Source organism: Meles meles, chromosome 5, assembly GCF_922984935.1.
Source record: "Meles meles chromosome 5, mMelMel3.1 paternal haplotype, whole genome shotgun sequence".
NCBI classification, from domain to species: Eukaryota; Metazoa; Chordata; class Mammalia; order Carnivora; family Mustelidae; genus Meles; species Meles meles.
The window spans coordinates 113411022-113428360 of NC_060070.1; the positions used below are offsets into that span (position 1 = coordinate 113411022).

General features: G+C 35.7%; 1 protein-coding gene across 5 annotated transcripts in view; it reads left to right on the top strand.

Annotated features, from left to right (window-relative positions):
* The window catches only part of ADGRB3 (adhesion G protein-coupled receptor B3), a 743702-nt gene extending 732600 nt beyond the window's left edge, over positions 1 to 11102 (top strand). For all 5 annotated transcript variants that reach the window (XM_046006643.1, XM_046006639.1, XM_046006644.1 and 2 more), the window contains 2 exons: positions 963 to 1067; positions 10297 to 11102. In XM_046006643.1, the coding sequence (XP_045862599.1) occupies positions 963 to 1067; positions 10297 to 10485 (294 nt within the window). In that variant the 3' untranslated portion in view covers positions 10486 to 11102. The remainder of the gene's footprint in view (positions 1 to 962; positions 1068 to 10296) is intronic.
* The last annotated feature ends 6237 nt before the right edge of the window (positions 11103 to 17339 follow it).

The following is a 17339-nucleotide window of genomic DNA, read 5'->3' on the forward strand; positions in this document are numbered from 1 at the left end:
AGGCGCAATCTTGGAACAATCACCGAAATAGTGATTTTTAACATTTAAAAAAATCAAAACTGAGGAAGGTGTTTTCTCCCTTAAAATAACACTTGTAAATACAGGGGATTTATTATCTTCTCTGTTAAACGTTCTGTAATAGAAAAAGATTCAGCCCATGATACTTACCCTGGGGTCATTTTTATTTAGGACTCTATTTGTTGAGTTATGATAAAGTTGGGAGAAAAGGATATAACCAAGGATAAAGAGTATTAATATATTTGGGGGGGAAAAAGATTAATATATTTGTACTGGTGATTTGAGAAGCTCATCAACCACACATTTATGCTCTGAGCCCTAATTGTTAAGATTCTGTACCATCTCATAAATAAATATATGAAGCCTCTGGGTCAGATTTTCCTTCTGAAAAGCTCAGTCATTATTCATGGAAAGTATAAGATTTTAGATCTCACGTATCTTTCAGACGCTTCAGTGCTTTGAGTCAGACCTAAATGGCAGTGCCTGGGATTTTTCTATCCCTTTAGGATAGCCAGCTAGGATTTTAGTGTTTATGGAAATAATACATAAAAAAGTAGTATTTCCCATGACAAACATTGAGAGACTTGGGTGCTTTACAAGTCCACATTTTTAAACATTTTCTTATAACAATTTTTGTAAAACAGCTTTAACTTTGAATGATGAAAATCCTACACAGGAATGACTGCTACATTTTTAATGCACTCACAAGAGAAAACTGTTTTTTGGTTATCTCGTAAGTGGAAATAAAGCCAATTCTTCATGTTCAAGAAGTGCTGACTATGAAACAAGGTTTAGCAGCTTATGTGCATTTTTGGTGTCTTTTGGGACTTCCTGATTCCTGCCAAACTTGATTTTCCTTATTAGTTAAAGTGAAAATATTAAATCTCTTTTTTAAAATGTACACATCAAATTAGAAACGAGGGCCATTCTGTTCTGTTTTGCAGAAGGTCATGCATACAAGGAAGAGGCATATGGAACTGTTTCAGGAGCTGAATCAGAAATTTCAAACTTTGGACAGATTTCGGGATATACCAAATACAAGCAGTATGGTGAGTATGCATTGTTGCATCAGTGCCGAGTACCACACTAATGACATGTCCTGTCAGCCATCATCCTTGCCCTCCAGGAGCTTTTCATTGTCTTGTGAACACAGAAGTGGCATACGTAGAAAAAATAAATAATGCTCCACAATGTATTTGGAATGTACTAAGAAACAAATTAGGAATGATAGACTCTTTAAGCATTTTTGTTCATGTTTTAAATGTTCTCAATTATAAGCTTTAAGTAGAATTAGTTATATATCAAAAACGTATTAGGTTCACCTGACCCTATTATCATCATTAAAAGTCCGTTAATTCAAATACCTAAATAGATGACTAAATTTTTCCATTTGCATTTGAAAGTCTGACATTTTAAGGTCATAAGATATAATTATATATCTCTTTATATTATGCATATTTATAAACATATATGTACATACATATATACATTTGAATGTACACTTTGTTACCTGAAACCGAAGTGATAGGTTTTTGTCTCCCAGAGCCTCACATGTTTTGTGAGAAGAGTTTCGGGAAACACTCTTTTCCCAAGAGTTTGGGAAACTTCAAAGGCTTTGATTATTCATCGGGCCATTTTCTTTTCATTCATTCACACTACTACGATCCTAGCATAGGAATTCATCAAATGATAGTGTGCACTTACCATGTCCATGGCCTAATCATGGCTCCAGAGAAGGCTACCAAATTATTTGTGAGGGCCCTGGATCAAGAATACAAAAGTCAACCAGATCTATCTGGTCTTGAGGAAGTCACTCAGCTTCGGTTTCTAAATCTCAATTTTTCCTAAACTGAACAAAGAAAACGGTAATTAATAAATAATGCTTTGATTCTTCTAACACTTTCCAAAGCAGGTAGGGCACACAGATGTTAAGAAGCTGAGACTTGGCAATGAGAGACAGAGAGTTGGGACTACCACCTGACTCCACTGTTCCTCACTCCAGATAGGGTGCTGTTGCTTTGCCTTACACCTTTGCAGCCCTGCCCCTCCTCCAAACATCTGGGGTTCTTGGGTGTGTGTGTGTGTGTGTGTGTGTGTATACATATATATGTATATGTATCTATATGTATCATTCTAAGAGATAAGGTGTTTGATCACCTAACTCCCGTGAGTCTTGGATATGTGTGTTGTGAGTCTAGTCCTAGCTTCCTGATTAGTAACATCAGTTTATCAAGAACAAGAATTTATGTACCTTTGTTTTCCCTGTATTCCTTTCAGTACTAGTACACTGCTGGTCATGGCAATGGTCTGTGTTTGTTAAATCAAGATTATAAGAAATATAATAGACCCTAACTCTTAATTGGTCTGTCAGTAATTCATGTGTATGTCAACATATTTGCCTCCTTACAGCAAGAATCATGCATTATTTATTATCATCACCACAATGCTGGGCAAATAGAAGACACTTATATGTAGTGCGTGGGTCTTTCTTATCTACTCCTCCTAATATTGGGCTGTCAATTTTTAGTTCACCAGGCAAATGAGAACTGCACCATTGAGATTAGACCTAAACACATTAACTACTCATTCTGGAATACTGAGAGCTAACATTGAAATAAATTGAAGAAACTTCATTTATTAAAAAAAAAAAAAAAGGAAAGGGTTATGTTTATAAATCTGAAAGTCTTATGCAACAGATACAGCTGACTGACTGCTATAATATGATTGTAATTTCTCCTTGTTGTATGGTCTGGGTATTAAATCATTAATGACACAAATATCTGTATCTCAGCTCCCTGACAACCAAAATAGCCTACTAATTATACCACATCTCTGCAGCAGCACGCCTTTTCTAGAAAAGATTTATAAATATTTATCATTTGGGAGGTTAAGAGTGGGAAGGATAGAGTTGTCATTGCTGCTTGACTATTGTCCTAAATATCCGAGAACAGAAAAAAAAAAAAGATCTCCTTATTCAGTTTTGATTAATAATGAACATGTGAGTGAGTTCATTATCCTTAATTCAATCATAATTCGTGTAGCACATTGCTAATGAAAAATCACATAATTGGATAGAGAAAGACATTTTCAAAACAAAAATCTCAAAGTCTTTTCCTTTTTTTCTGGCTACTAACTCACAACACCTGCCTAGCACTGCAAATGATGATAATTATGTAGAATTTGGGTATCAAAGGGAACCCAAAAGACCATTTAGTCCATTTCCCTGCTTCCAGGCAGGACAACATCTAAATCACACTACAAAGAAAAGGCAGTGTTGAAAGAATTCTCTTACTCTGAGCGCATCTCACAAACTATTCTCCATCAAGATCCCTTTTCGTCAAGGAGCTTCTCCAAATTCTTGCCCTTTTACAATATAGAATAAACAAATTCTCATTCCCTGGTCCTCATCACTGCTAAGTTGGAAGAAGGAAAGAGAAGAGAGGGAAGGAGAAAAAGAAAGAAGGATGGATGAAGGGAGGGACTGGTCTGGAGGTAACAGCTAGCCAGCTCCTAGACCCATGAACTATGGGAAATGATCAGGTGGTAAAGTCCAGGTGTCCCTGAATTCTCATATTCAGCTAATATTCCACTTCTGTGTATACAGCCGAAGACCAAATTAGCACCTTTGTAAACTTCATGCATGTTGGCTTATATTGAATTTATAATTTTTTATGATGATACAATTAACTATTAATTATGGTTTGATATCTGTATATACTGCAAAATGATAACCCAGTTAATCTATTTTCTTCCTGTCAGCATATAAAGTTATGTAATATACAATATTATTGACTATAGTCACCATTCTGTATATAACATCCCCATGACTGACTTGTCTTAGAAATGTGTATCTTTCAATCTCCTCCCATTTCACCTTCCCCTGAAACCCCCTCCCTGCTGGCAACCACCGATCTATTTTCATTTCCGAGTTTTGTATTGTTTCTTCATTTGTTTTGTTTTTTTAGATTCTACATATAAGTGAAATCATACGGTGTTTTTCTGACTTAATTCACAATAAGCATAACAACCTCTAGTCTACACATGTTGTCACAAAAAGGCCAAAATTTCATTCTTTTTTATAACTGAGTAGTATTCCATTGTATATCTATATACCACATCTTATCTATTTGTCCATCAGTCATACACTTCGGTGGTTTCCATATCTTGATGTAAATAGTGCCAAAGTAAACATAGGGGTGCATATGTCTTCTCAAATCAGTATTTTCATTTTCTGTAGATAAATACCCAGAAGTAGTATTGCTGGATCATATGATAGTTCTATTTTTAGTTAAGGAACCTCCATACTGTTTTCCACAGTGGCTGCACCAGTTTACGTTGCCACCAGCTGTGCACAAGGGTTCCTTTTCTTCCACATCCTTGCCAACACTTTTTATTTCTTGTCCTTTTGATAATAGCCATTTTCACAGGTGTGAGATATTTTACTGTGGTTTTGATTTGCCTCCTTTGTTTTAAATTTATTGACCATATATGCATGAGTTTATTTCTGGGCTTTTTTTTTTTAATTAGCCAAGGTATATTACATCATTGGTTTTTGATATAATGTTCAATGATTCATCAGTTCAGTATAATACCCAGTGTTCATCACATCACATGCCCTTGGAAAGGGAGGTGGGGGGTGGTAATTGGGTGATGAGCTCTTTGTTTTGTTAGTCTGTTTTTATGCCAATACTATGCTGTTTTGATTACCATAACTTTGTGATGTAGTTTGAAATCAGAGAGCATGTCTCCGGCTTTGTTCTTCTTACTCCAGATTGCTTTGACTATTTGGGATCTTTTCTGGTTCCATGTAAATTTTAGAATTTTTCTATTTCTATGAAAATTGCCATTGCTATTTTGATAGGGATTGTATCAATCTATAGATTGCTTTGGGTAATATATTTGGACAATATTAATTCTTTCAGCCCATGAACATGGTATATCTTTCCATTTATTTTTGTCTTCTTCATTATCTCTCACCAATTTCTTTAGTTTTCAGTGTATAAGTCTTTTACTTCGTTGCTTAAATTCACTCCTAGATACTATATTCCTTTTGGTATAATTGGAAATGGAATTGTTTTCTTGATTTTTCTGATAGTTTGTTGTTAATGCATAAAAACACAAAAGAGTTTTGCATATTGATTTTGTATCTTGCAAATTAACTGAATTTATTGGTTTCAGCAATTTTTTTGAGGAGTCTTTAGGGTTTTTTACACATAAAATTATGTCCTTTACAAATAGGACAGTTTTACTTTTTAAATGTTTTTTTTTCATTTATTTCCTTTTCTTGCCTAATTGCTTCAATAGTGTATTGAATAAAAGTGGCTAGAGTGGGCATCTTTGTCTTGTTTTTGATCTTAGGGGAAAAGCTTTCAGCTTTTCACCACTCAGTATAACATTAGCTGTGATCTTGGCATATGTATCTATTATATCCATCTGGTTTAATGTATCATTTTAGGCTTATGTTCGAATTTCTGTCTGCATGACCTATCATTGATTTAAGTGAGGTGTTACAGTCTTCTAGTGTAATTGTATCATTATCAATTTCTCCCTTTATATCTGCTAATATATGCTTTATTCACTTCTATGCTTCTAGGTTGGGTGCATAAGTACAAATTTATATCTTCTTGCTGGATTGATCCCTTTATCATTATGTAATGCTCATTGTCTTTTATTAGTCTTTGTTTTAAGGTCTGTTTTGTCTGACTTAAGTATAGCCACCCAGCTTTCTCTTGGTTTCCATTTTTATGGAACATCTTTTCTCATCCCTTCATTTTTAGTCTGTGCGTGTGTTTACAACTGAGGTGAGTCTCTTATAGGCAGCATATATGTGTCTTGTTTTTTTATCCATCCAGCCACTCTATGTCTTTTGATGGAAGACTTTAGTACATTTACAATTAAAGTAATTATAGATAGGTATGTACTTAGTGCCATTTTGTAATTTGTTTTCTGGTTATTTTTATAGTTTTCCTCTTTTCCTTTTGTCTTCTCTTGTACTCTTCCCTTGTGGTTTGATGTTTCGCTTTTTTTTTTTTTTTTTTTTAAGATGCATTGTTTATGCATCACACCCAGGGCTCCATGCAATACCTGCCCTCCTTAATACCCACCACCAGGCCCTCCCAACCTTCCACCTCCCCTCAAAAGCCCTCAGTTTGTTTCTCAGAGTCCACAGTCTCTCATGGTTCGTATCCCCCTCATTTTCCCCCAATTCCCTTCTCTTCTCCTTCACCCAATGTCCTCTGTGTTATTTGTTATGCTCCACAAGTAAGTGAAACCATAGGATAATTGACTCCGTCTGCTTGACTTATTTCACTCAGCATAATCTCCTCCAGTCTTGTCCACGTTGATACAAAAATTGGGTATTCATCCTTTCTGAGGCAGCATAATACTCCATTGTATATATGGACCATATCTTCTTTATCCATTCATCTGTTGAAAGGCATCTTGGCTCTTTCCGCAATTTGAGACTGTGGCCATTGCTGCTATGAACACTGGGGTACAGATGGCCTTTCCGTTCACTACATCTGTATCTTTGGGGTAAATACCCAGTAGTGCAATTGCAGGGTCATAGGTAGCTCTATTTCTAATTTCTCAAGGTATCTCCTCACTGTTTTCCAAAGTGGCTGCACCAACTTGCATTCCCACCAACAGTGTAAGAGGGTTCCCCTTTCTCCACATCCTCTCCAACACTTGTTGTTTACTGTGTTGTTAATTTTGGCCATTCTAACTGGTGTAAGGTGATATCTCAATGTGGTTTTGATTTGAATCTCCCTGATGACTAAAGATGATGAACATTCTTTGCTTTAATTTTATGTATTTACTATAGGTTTTAGCATTGTTGTTACCATGAAGCTTGTATATCTCAGCCTATATATATGCCAATCTATATTAAGTTGATAGCAAATAAAGTTTGCACACATTCCAAAACACTACATCTTATCCCCCCCCACATTTGATGGTTTTGATAACACATTTCACATCTTTTGTGTACCCATAACTAATTGTTGAAGCCATTATTTTTTTACTACTTTTATATTCTTGATTGGGATTTTTGCTTTTAGTACTTTGAATACATCGTGCCACTCCCTTCTAATATGCAGTTTCTGCTGAAAAATCTGCTGATGTACTTATGGAGGTTCTCTTATGCATAATAAGTTTTTTTGTTTGTTTGTTTCATTTTGTTTTGTTTTGTTTTCTTGCTTTTTTTTTACCTGCTGCTTTTAAGGTTTTCTCTTTAACTTTTGACATTCTAATTATAATGTGTCTTGGTGTGGCTCTCTCTGGGTATATCTTATTTAGAAAGCTCTAGACTCCCTCGACCCATAGACCTGTTTCCTTCTACAGGTTTGGGAATTTTCAGACATTGTTTTTTCAAGTACGTTTTCTGTCCCTTTCTCTCTTTCTTCTTCTGGGACCCCTAAATATTGCTTTACTCAGTAATGTCCCATAGGTCCCTTAAGTTACTTTCACTTTGTGTGTGTGTGTGTGTGTGTGTGTGTGTGTGTGTCACTCTGTTTGGCTGAATTCTACAGCTGGGTGCAGTAGTTCTTTATCACTAAAGATGCTTGGGCCTCAGACCTAACTGCTGTCCAGACATTGAGGAACAATGGCAAGAACCACAATACTACTGGGAATACCATGGGAGGCCAGAGGAGATGAACAAGAAAGCCAACCTTTTTAATTATATAACCTCTCAGAAATTCAGTCAGTCACATCCTGGCAGTAATACTGTGAAATTAGAATCTAGACATTCTGATTTTAAAAAGTTTAAAATTGGCCATTTTAGTTCACAGATCCATGATGCCTGATCTTCAATATAAATGGAAAATCACATCTGTTCCAAACATAATGAAACCCCTATTTTCAAAGCAAATGTACAAATAATTTACATATCCTGAATCCTTTTAGGATTGAACTAATTCAACTTTTTCAGACTAAGGATTTCCAGAAAGCTCCTTTAAGACATTGCCTTTGTCTAAAATGGATAAATCCTATCCATGGCTTGAGGCAGCAGAATTCACACCAGTGAACCTTTCAATCAGTGATTGATGATTCAGGTCACTGTAGTGCCCTGAAATCTTCCACTATTCCCCATTGCCTACAAAATAAATTCCAAATTGAGTGTCCTGGCATACAAAGTCCCTTATGATCTGGCTTTCAATTCACCTTCTGCCTATTTATTCTATTCTTTTTCACTCCAACTGAAATAATTTGGTTATTTTTCTCAGAGCTGTCCTGTCCCATCTGCATGCTCTCCAGATTTTTACTTCTCAGTATGCTTGCCTGTTCAGTCACCCAGCCTCTAATCACATGTCCTTATGACCACGCTCATTCTTCTATGACAATTCTAGTATCACTTTTCTCAGAAAGGTTTAGATGCTTTCCATACAAGGAAGCCTTATCTCCACCCTTGTCTATATCCCTGTCAGTACTTCTCCTAGATTATAGACACAAATATAACTGTATATTTATACCTTCATTTAACTATAAGCATCTTCACAACAAGTATGATTACTACCTAGTGACCATTTATTAAATACTAAGTGTTATGCTAGGCCCCTTAACTTTTTTATTTTTGCAACCCCATAATGTAGGTAATCTGCAAGTGTTGCCAGTTCCATTGGCCCCCCCAGTACAAAACATGTCTCCATTTTGCAAATATTAGGTTTGCAAATATGAGGTTCATAGAAACCAGGTAAATTGCTCAGAGTTACATTCATATAAGATGAAGCAACTGGAATTTGGACATGCATGTACCAGGCTTTAAATCTTATGCTTCCTACTGAACCATGTGGCTTCTCTGGTTCATCACTTTATCCTCCCTAGTGCCTAATATAGTGCCCAGCACAGAGCAGCTGATAAATATTAGTTGAAGAGACCAAGGGAGGAAGGGGGGATGAAGAGTTTTAAGACTATATAGTTCATAAGAGTTTAGGATATTAGACTAAATCAGACTAATCTCCTGCATGTATCCTAAAAGTTAAATTTTATCACATCTTAACTCTTAGCTATTGTTTTCTTGTATGTCCTCATGATTAAGGCTAATAAGTGTTAAAAACATCTAATTCATTGAGGATTTTAACAATTTCTAGTTATGGTACATATTTCTATCAGTTGTCTCTTTTGTTTATCTATACTTGAGTGATTTTTATTATTGTCAATGGAACCCAGATAATAACTGCAGTACCTGTTTTACGTTCCCCATACTAATTAATTATAAGCAGTTGAAGGCTAGAATTTAGGGTGAAGGGGAAGAGATAAAGGGCATATTCAACAATTATAGTTGTTTAAGTGCTTTAGCTTAATTTGTTCTAAAGAGAATTCAGTCATGATTTCCTTCTTGTTCTTTGATGTTACTCAACACAGTCTATTCCATTCAAATTCCCTCATTTTACAGAACTCTTTAAACAGTTTAAAATAAATCAAGTTCACTGCTAAATCTTAGCAAAATATCAGGCTATAGCAACTTTGAATAATGTCTACACATATTTATTGAGCCCCTACAACATGGAAGGTCTGATGGGTGGAGTCATAATTAGGCAGATCTTAAATCTTAAGTAGATAGAGGGTATATACTATGGAATATAAGGAATGCTGGCTGGTAGACATTCTTTAAAACCCCTTATATTGCTGGATATATTTTTCCAAAAGTTGTGCTCTTTGAAGGGAAGAATGATTTTTGCTGAATTAGTGTGCTGCCCAAAAACATAGAAAATTGTGGGGAATAGACAGCAGGGAAAAAATAGATTACACAAGGGACACAGTAGCATGTTAATGTTCTAAAAAGGATAATTTCCTAAAAACTAAGCAAAGTTAATGAAATCCAGCTTTATGAAATACGACCAGTTTGGGGACTGTTTTTATTATTACCTAACATGCCCCCTTACATATCTTCAAATTTTATTTCTCCAAAGATTCTGCCCAAATACTTAAATTTTCTACATTTAGTCTTAGCAGGAACACTCCTTTCTACCTGAGAGAGCTATACTGACATTTCACAAGATACCCGAAACAAAACATCATCTACTTTGCCTTCCATAAATTATTCAATTCCTTTGGTTGCTGGAAAATTTTAGGATAGCATAAAGAAGGTGTTCATCAGTTTGTTCAGTGAAAGAAAACTAAAATCAAAACCATTTCCTGCAGCTGCCCACAATTTCAAATCATCTCTGAATCATGTAAACTGGATTAAGGTCACAAACATGCTTGCTTCCTGGGAACTTCAACAAGCAGTCAGCCTCGTCATCCAATTATGACTCTCTTCTCCTCTCTTCTCAACAGGAAAACCCAGCACCAAACAAGAATCCATGGGACACTTTCAAAAACCCCAGTGAATACCAACATTACACCACAATCAATGTCTTAGATACAGAGGCAAAGGACGCTTTGGAACTGAGGCCAGCAGAGTGGGAGAAGTGTCTGAATTTGCCTCTGGATGTGCAAGAGGGTGACTTTCAAACAGAAGTTTAACAGAATCAAAATGGACTGAGGTGGATATAAAACAATTTATTGCACTGACACTTAAGACTTGGGAAGCCTGACATTTCTATCTGGACAGTGTGACTATCCTATGTCAGGACCTTCATGTGCCAAATGTCAGTGGTGTTTCCATATGGTAACTTCTCACTAGTCAGGCTAGTGGAGAGAGGACCAGGTGTACAGTTCTGACCATCCTGTGTTGTAAGTACCCGTGGAATGGATTTGTAAGGTAATCTTTATAGATAAACCTCAAGCAACGATTCATGTTGTAACCGCTTCATATGGTTTAGTTTTCAAAAAACTTCACCATGAAGCACAATGTATATATTTATGCAGTTTTTAAAGTTTATAACAGTCTGTTTGGCCATTACTACACTTTTTACTTTATAATATAAAAGCAAAGTTTTTGTCATTAAATGAATGTTTGTTGAGCTACATTCTTCATTGCTTTAAATGCAATAAAGTAATAATCTCACTTTTATATGAATAATATATTTCACATCTTTATTATTGCAGTTTTCTCCAGAAAGCTCTGAGTAGCTTTCTCTGCTGCAACTGTGTATAAAATATTTAAAATGTTGTATGGTGTAAATAAACTTTTGTCTACATATCAGTTTTTTAGTGCATTTTATTTTGGATTTGTTGAACAGGAATTTACATATTTATAAAGTTTTTTTTGAATACAGATACTGAAAATGTATTCACAGTTTTAATAGCATACCGTTATTACTCCTTTGAGGCTAATGATTTCTCAAATGTAATAGTAGGTTTGTATAGTGCTTCTGTATTTTCTACTCAAGCATCCTTTGGAACAATGTAACATGTAAATGGGGCTTGTCAGAAATCTGCCATCATAGTCTTACATAAATATTATTTTTTTCCTATCTTGTGGCAAAAAGACAACTACTAGTAGAAAACACTAAGTTGCCATACAAAAAATAATACAGGGAAAATGTTTATTATAAGTAATGAAGTCCATTGCATGTTTCACAAAAGAAACTACTTGTCCTATAGTTCTTCATAGCATACAAAACAATGAACTTATTCAGGATTTTTAAAAAATCTTCTCTGTATATTCTCTAGCAGAAGGAAAAGGGGAGTGGATATATTTGGTAGATGCTTTCTCTCTGGTTTGAGAAATGGGAAGTCTGAGGTGAGCCGGTCCCTAGTGTCCTCTGTAGTGGAAAGCCACACCAGTGAAGTCTCCTGCTTTCTCAAAGCTTCATTAATGAAACACAGTGCAAAGGGTTTTGGCTATTTTGTTGGCCTTTCAATGGATGATGAGATTGTCTTTCAATCTGAGGGGAGTATAAAGAGTGGAAAGGAGAGGAGAGTCTTCAAAACTCCTAGAATGTTTATTTAGTTTGTTGTTAGACCTAAGCTGCATGGTCTTGTGTAGTCTGTCAGAAACTCAAGTGAGCTGGCTCCGGCTACCCATGACCTGGGGGACCCGGCCCCACAGGCCATGAGTCCAGGCAGAGACAAAGGTGCTTCAACACTCAAGTGCACCCCGAAGCTAGAGCCTTAAAAACTGCCCAGCTCAGGCTGAACTGTCAGATACTTATACTGTTCTCAATGTAAAGATGTTAAAAAATATATTTTTAACCAGATTTTAAAAATAAAAGCAAAATCAAAATATAACATAACTAAGGAGTGATTTTTCTATAGAATAAACTTCATGCTAATTATAATGTAATTCTAATATTAAATGTTTATTAAATTTATAAGAAGACTTTCTGGTGATAGGACTATTTAGTAAATTTCTCTCTCATTCTCTTTCTATATCCATGTATCTACAGATACATACATATGCATATATGTATGTATGTGTGTGTATATATATACCTACATATGTAGGTGTATATTTATATACACCTACATATATATATACACATGCTTAGCTCCATCACAGTAACCTATAAAGTGAATGAAAACCATGTAGGGAGTTTCCCATTTCAAACTGTAAAATCTTGACTGAAAAAAAAAAAACCCTCAATAAGCTTATATTTAAAAACATAAATTCTATGTTTAAAAACCAAATTCAATATATTAGAATAATATTTCTTGTAAAACTACAATAGTCACTGCCATAAAATGAAATCTTATATTTTTTTCAACTCTATTTTTCTCTAGTTCTAGTAACTCAATACCAGATTAATATATGAAAGTTAACCAGAAATTGCATACTTGAAAATGTTAGGTACACTTTTTTTGTTGTTATTTTACAAAGGATGCCAAGTTGTAGTGGTGCTTTTCATTTGTTTTTTAATCTATAAGGAAAACAATGCAGGCAGGTCAGTAAGTACCAAGGAAGCATAATTTTAAGGAAGCTCTCATTTTAGTCCATTTTTTACAAGTTTCCACTGAACGTGCACACACGTGTACTCTGCCAAAGCTGACTTGCAGTTGTCCCCTCCGACAGGCCTGGGCAATTCTCTCTGAGCCCACGGTACTCACGACCTGCCAAGAATTCTGTGCCCTTAGACTGGTAGTCCTTCCCCTCCCACCACATCTAATTTTATCTCTGCTTCAAGGTCCACCTCATATTTCATCTTCACAAAGTTTTCCATGATTTTCCAAACTAGAAATAATTTCTCCTGTGAACTCTTATGGCAATGCTTCTGTACCTCTCTTAGGACTTTTTTTTTTTTTTTAAACTTCTACCTTGTTATTTATACACGTTTCTGATATCCTCTGGTGGACTGTAAGTGCCTGGAGGGCAGGATTCATGTCTGATCCATTTTTGTATCTCTTAAGGGACATAGCACAATAATGTTCACACAATAAATGTTTGTTGGATTATTTGTGGAATTTATTTTAGTATTGCTTACAGTCCTGCATTCACATCAAGTTACACATCCAAAAGTGCTTATTGAATAATTATTATGTATTTACTTGTTTATTAGGAGGATATAAGACCTATGTTTTAGGGAGCTCACAATCCACTAAAGATGGAAAATACAAATGTAAAAGTGATAATATTATTTAAATATTATAAGCTCTTACTACCCTATATATATATATATATATATATATATATATATATATTGCCCTTACGATTACCACATGAGGCAGGAATTAATTATCCTTCAAAAATGGAGACTCAGAGAGGTTAAGGAATCTAAGGTCACCATAAGTAAATGACAGACCCAATATTAGGGCCCCCATCCTCTCACTTGTACTGGGATCATTCCCATGATACCATAAAGTTTCTACTGTTCCTTCTATATTATTAAGTCCCCAAACCAAATAACCAAAAATTCATGGAAATGTTTTTCAGGCTAGTAGTAGAGGCATAAAACAGTACATGCATCATCAGCTGCCATGGGGGTGGTGAGGGCAGTAGCTAATTGTAGCAGAAAAGCATGGCTGATCAAAACAGCAATGATCTTAAATAGACTTGGTCTATTGTGCACTAGGTGGTTCTATTTGCGCCACTCTACTTTTCAAATCCTCTTCAAATGTGATTGCTGTTTCACTATTTTTGTGATTACTTGCACCTATACAACAGGAGACAGAAGAGAGAGGCCAACCTGAATTTTCAGACTGGCTTCAGACACTCTCTAAAAACTAACAGCCACAATTTTTAAAAGTTGCAGTCAGTAAATCACCGCTTGAGAAAATTTAGATGGAAAATTTCAAATCATTCTCAGCTTCTTAGAGAATGTTTGCTAGTTTTCGTTTTCTCTCGTTATCTATGTTAAAATCAATTAATTAATGTCTACAAATTTATATTACTTTATGGAAGAATACGAAAGCAAATATGTCTCCAGCATCTCAATCCGCACAGTTTTCTATGATGACAAAATCATCTTCCCCCCACACACTTCCGTAGTTAAATTTGTAACTGAGGTAGTAACAACAGAACTGAGACTCCCAGAATGTCTGAGGTAGAAGACATTTTGTCAGTCAACGAAAATGGCAATTACATTCAGGGGTCAAAAAACAAATCCATACTTAGGTAAGGAGAGACTTCATTTGAAAAGACTATTGTACTAAGGCAAAGGGACTATTGCAATAGGGAAGACACTCCAAATGTAAACTCTGTAAGCATCCCAGATGCCAGGCAGAAAGGGCTTTTCTTTCATAGGGGAGAGTCAGCAAGACTAGAAAGAGTCAGACGTGGGAGAGTGAGGTGAGCAGATGTGATTGAGTAGTTGAACAGCAAGTGTCTTTCTTTGTGGCCAGCCAACCCTGGGAGAGATGGTTAGGGGAGATTATTCAATCTTCCAGTGCTTAGCTCATCTCCCACACTTGTTTAAACTAAAGGATGGGCCAGAATTCAGAGCCTGGGGAAAGCAAGACACCGAACTGAAGTTTGGTGAAGTTAAGCTAGCAAGTATTTTGTTCAGATTTGTCAGGGAGGATAAGCCATTCACTTACAAATTTATGAGACAAAGGATAGGAATTGGAAGGGTCTGTGTCTGACTTTGTCATAAGTATACAGGAGGTTCACCTGAGAGTCTCAGCCAATGTCAGAAGGGTGGTTCCTTTGCAATAAGTTGTTTCCTAGAACAAGGAAGGGTGTGGGGATTTCCTGACTATTGCTGTTTTCCAAGCACCTAGGGCTCATTCAACACTGTCATAGGGGAAGAATCGAAGCCCACTGGAAATGGGAAGATTTTTTCAATAATGTTCAGCCAACAGTGTTTAATAGAAAGGATTTTCTAATACTAGACAATAGCTATGTGTTTTGTTTGTTTGTTTTAAGATTTATCTATTCATTTGAGAGAGAGCGCATGTGAGCAAGGAAAGAAGGCGAGGAAGAGAGAAAGAGAAAAACCTCAAGCAGATTCCCGCTAAGCACAGAATCTCATGCAGGGCTCAATCATGGGACCCTGAGGTCATGCCCTGAGCCAAAATGAAGTCCGATGTTCAGCCAACTGAGCCATGAAGGTGCCCCAACAGTACCTATAGCTTTTTAAATAAAAATAATTCCAAAGTGAAAATGGTAAATATTACAAGGTAGAAGAGAACACTTAATTTTCTTTAATCTGAGTTTACCAGTCCTCCCTTGGTTTGGATTCCTGCTTATACATTTATACCATACAACTTGCTAGTCAGAGTCTAGGGGCCAAGTGAAGACACCACCTGTCTAACGTTAGGCTGAGGGGAATATTTTGACCTTCTTGGTGACAGAATAGATTGACACCTGAAAACCAACTACACTGATAAGATGCATCTGTGTGTTTAACCCATTAGAATCACCTCAAAACACCTGCCAGTATTTCTTACATACAGACAAACAATTCATGGTGAAAATGATTCTTCTGAAAGCAACCACCTCTGAAAGGCATAAGAACGTTTTGAGGGTTGTCTCTGAGTACAACCATCCTTACCAAAACCACAAAACTCCAGTAAGAAGGCCAGCTCACTTTTAGTAAGTAATTCTCAACCAAGAAAAGAATCACAAAGATTGGAATTGAAGGTCAGCATTTCAATTCCTATTCTTTTAACCACTTCAGAGTTTTGTCAACTTTCCAGATGAATGCCTAGCGTTCTCTAGTATCGCTTTTTCTCCTAAATCTAGAATTTCATTTCTAAAACTCGAGTATTTTATATAGACACTAGAAGATAATCTTTGGGAGTAAGAATGTTGTGCTTTTCTGAGGTAGAACCAAGATGTTTATAAAAATATATACAGAATTCAACAAATACTTATTTAGAACAATTAACCATCTAGATCCTGTATTAGGAGGTGGTGAATCAACAGCAAACTAAATTTGATTCCTATTTGCAAGGGACTTTGCATCTTTGAACAGACCAGCAAACATAAATACAATAACTTGATGGATTTATAAGGAAAAGAAAGAAAAGCATGTAATGGGAATATCTGGAAAAGGCACTGATTATATAAATTAATAAATAAATTCCTTAAAATGAGCGAAGACAATCAAGGTGACACAGAAACTAATGTAGTACCTGAAATGTGTGCCTCAAGATCCTAGGCTCCTGTCTGTAGTGTAGGAAATGATGACTCTGAGCTTCTCAATGACTAATGCACACATAGAAACTGCAATTAGTTATATAGTTTGTAGTGTGCCAAGATAAAAGCCAGCATTTCCTTTACAGAAGCAGAAGATCAACCAAGAAGTGCCTCTCACAAAACCTCATGCTGAATTACATATTGAATTCTTTATCAACAACCTCCTTATAAAACCTCTGAGCTCTACAAAGGTATTTCTTATGTCTTTTGTTGAAACACCAATCTAGGTGTCACTGTGAAGTTTGTTTTTTGTTTTTTTTGTTTTTTTTTTTTTAGGTGGGATTAACATTTAACTCAGTGGACTTTGAGTAAAGCAGATTACACTCCATAATGTGGGTGGTGAGCCTCACAAAAGCAATTGATGGCCTTAGGAGAAAAAAAGGCTGATGTTTAGAGCTGCAATATCAAATTTCCCATGGGTCTCCAGCTGCTAACCTGCCCTCCAAATTTCAGACTTGCCAGGCTCACAATCACATGACTTAATTCCTTAAAATAAATCTATGTATGTACACACACACACACCCTATTGGTTTTGCTGCTTTGGAGAACCCAAATACAAGTAAGTATTTAATACCCAAATACAATGGCCAGAAACATTTTTAAAAGAGTCAAAGCACTGTACTTCAAGTACAAAGCTACCCCATGAACTGGCTGAGTAAAAAAAAAGAAGGAGAAGAAAAGGAGAACATTGTACTTCAAGAAATTGCCATGAATATGATTTCCCAAAACAAAAGTTTTGGAAATAATTTTAAGGTCTGAGTGTTATGAAACCTTGTAAATATTTATAAATATTCATTTAATTTTCAAATTAGCCTATAAGCAAGTGCTATCAATATTTATATTTTACAAATAAAGAAAT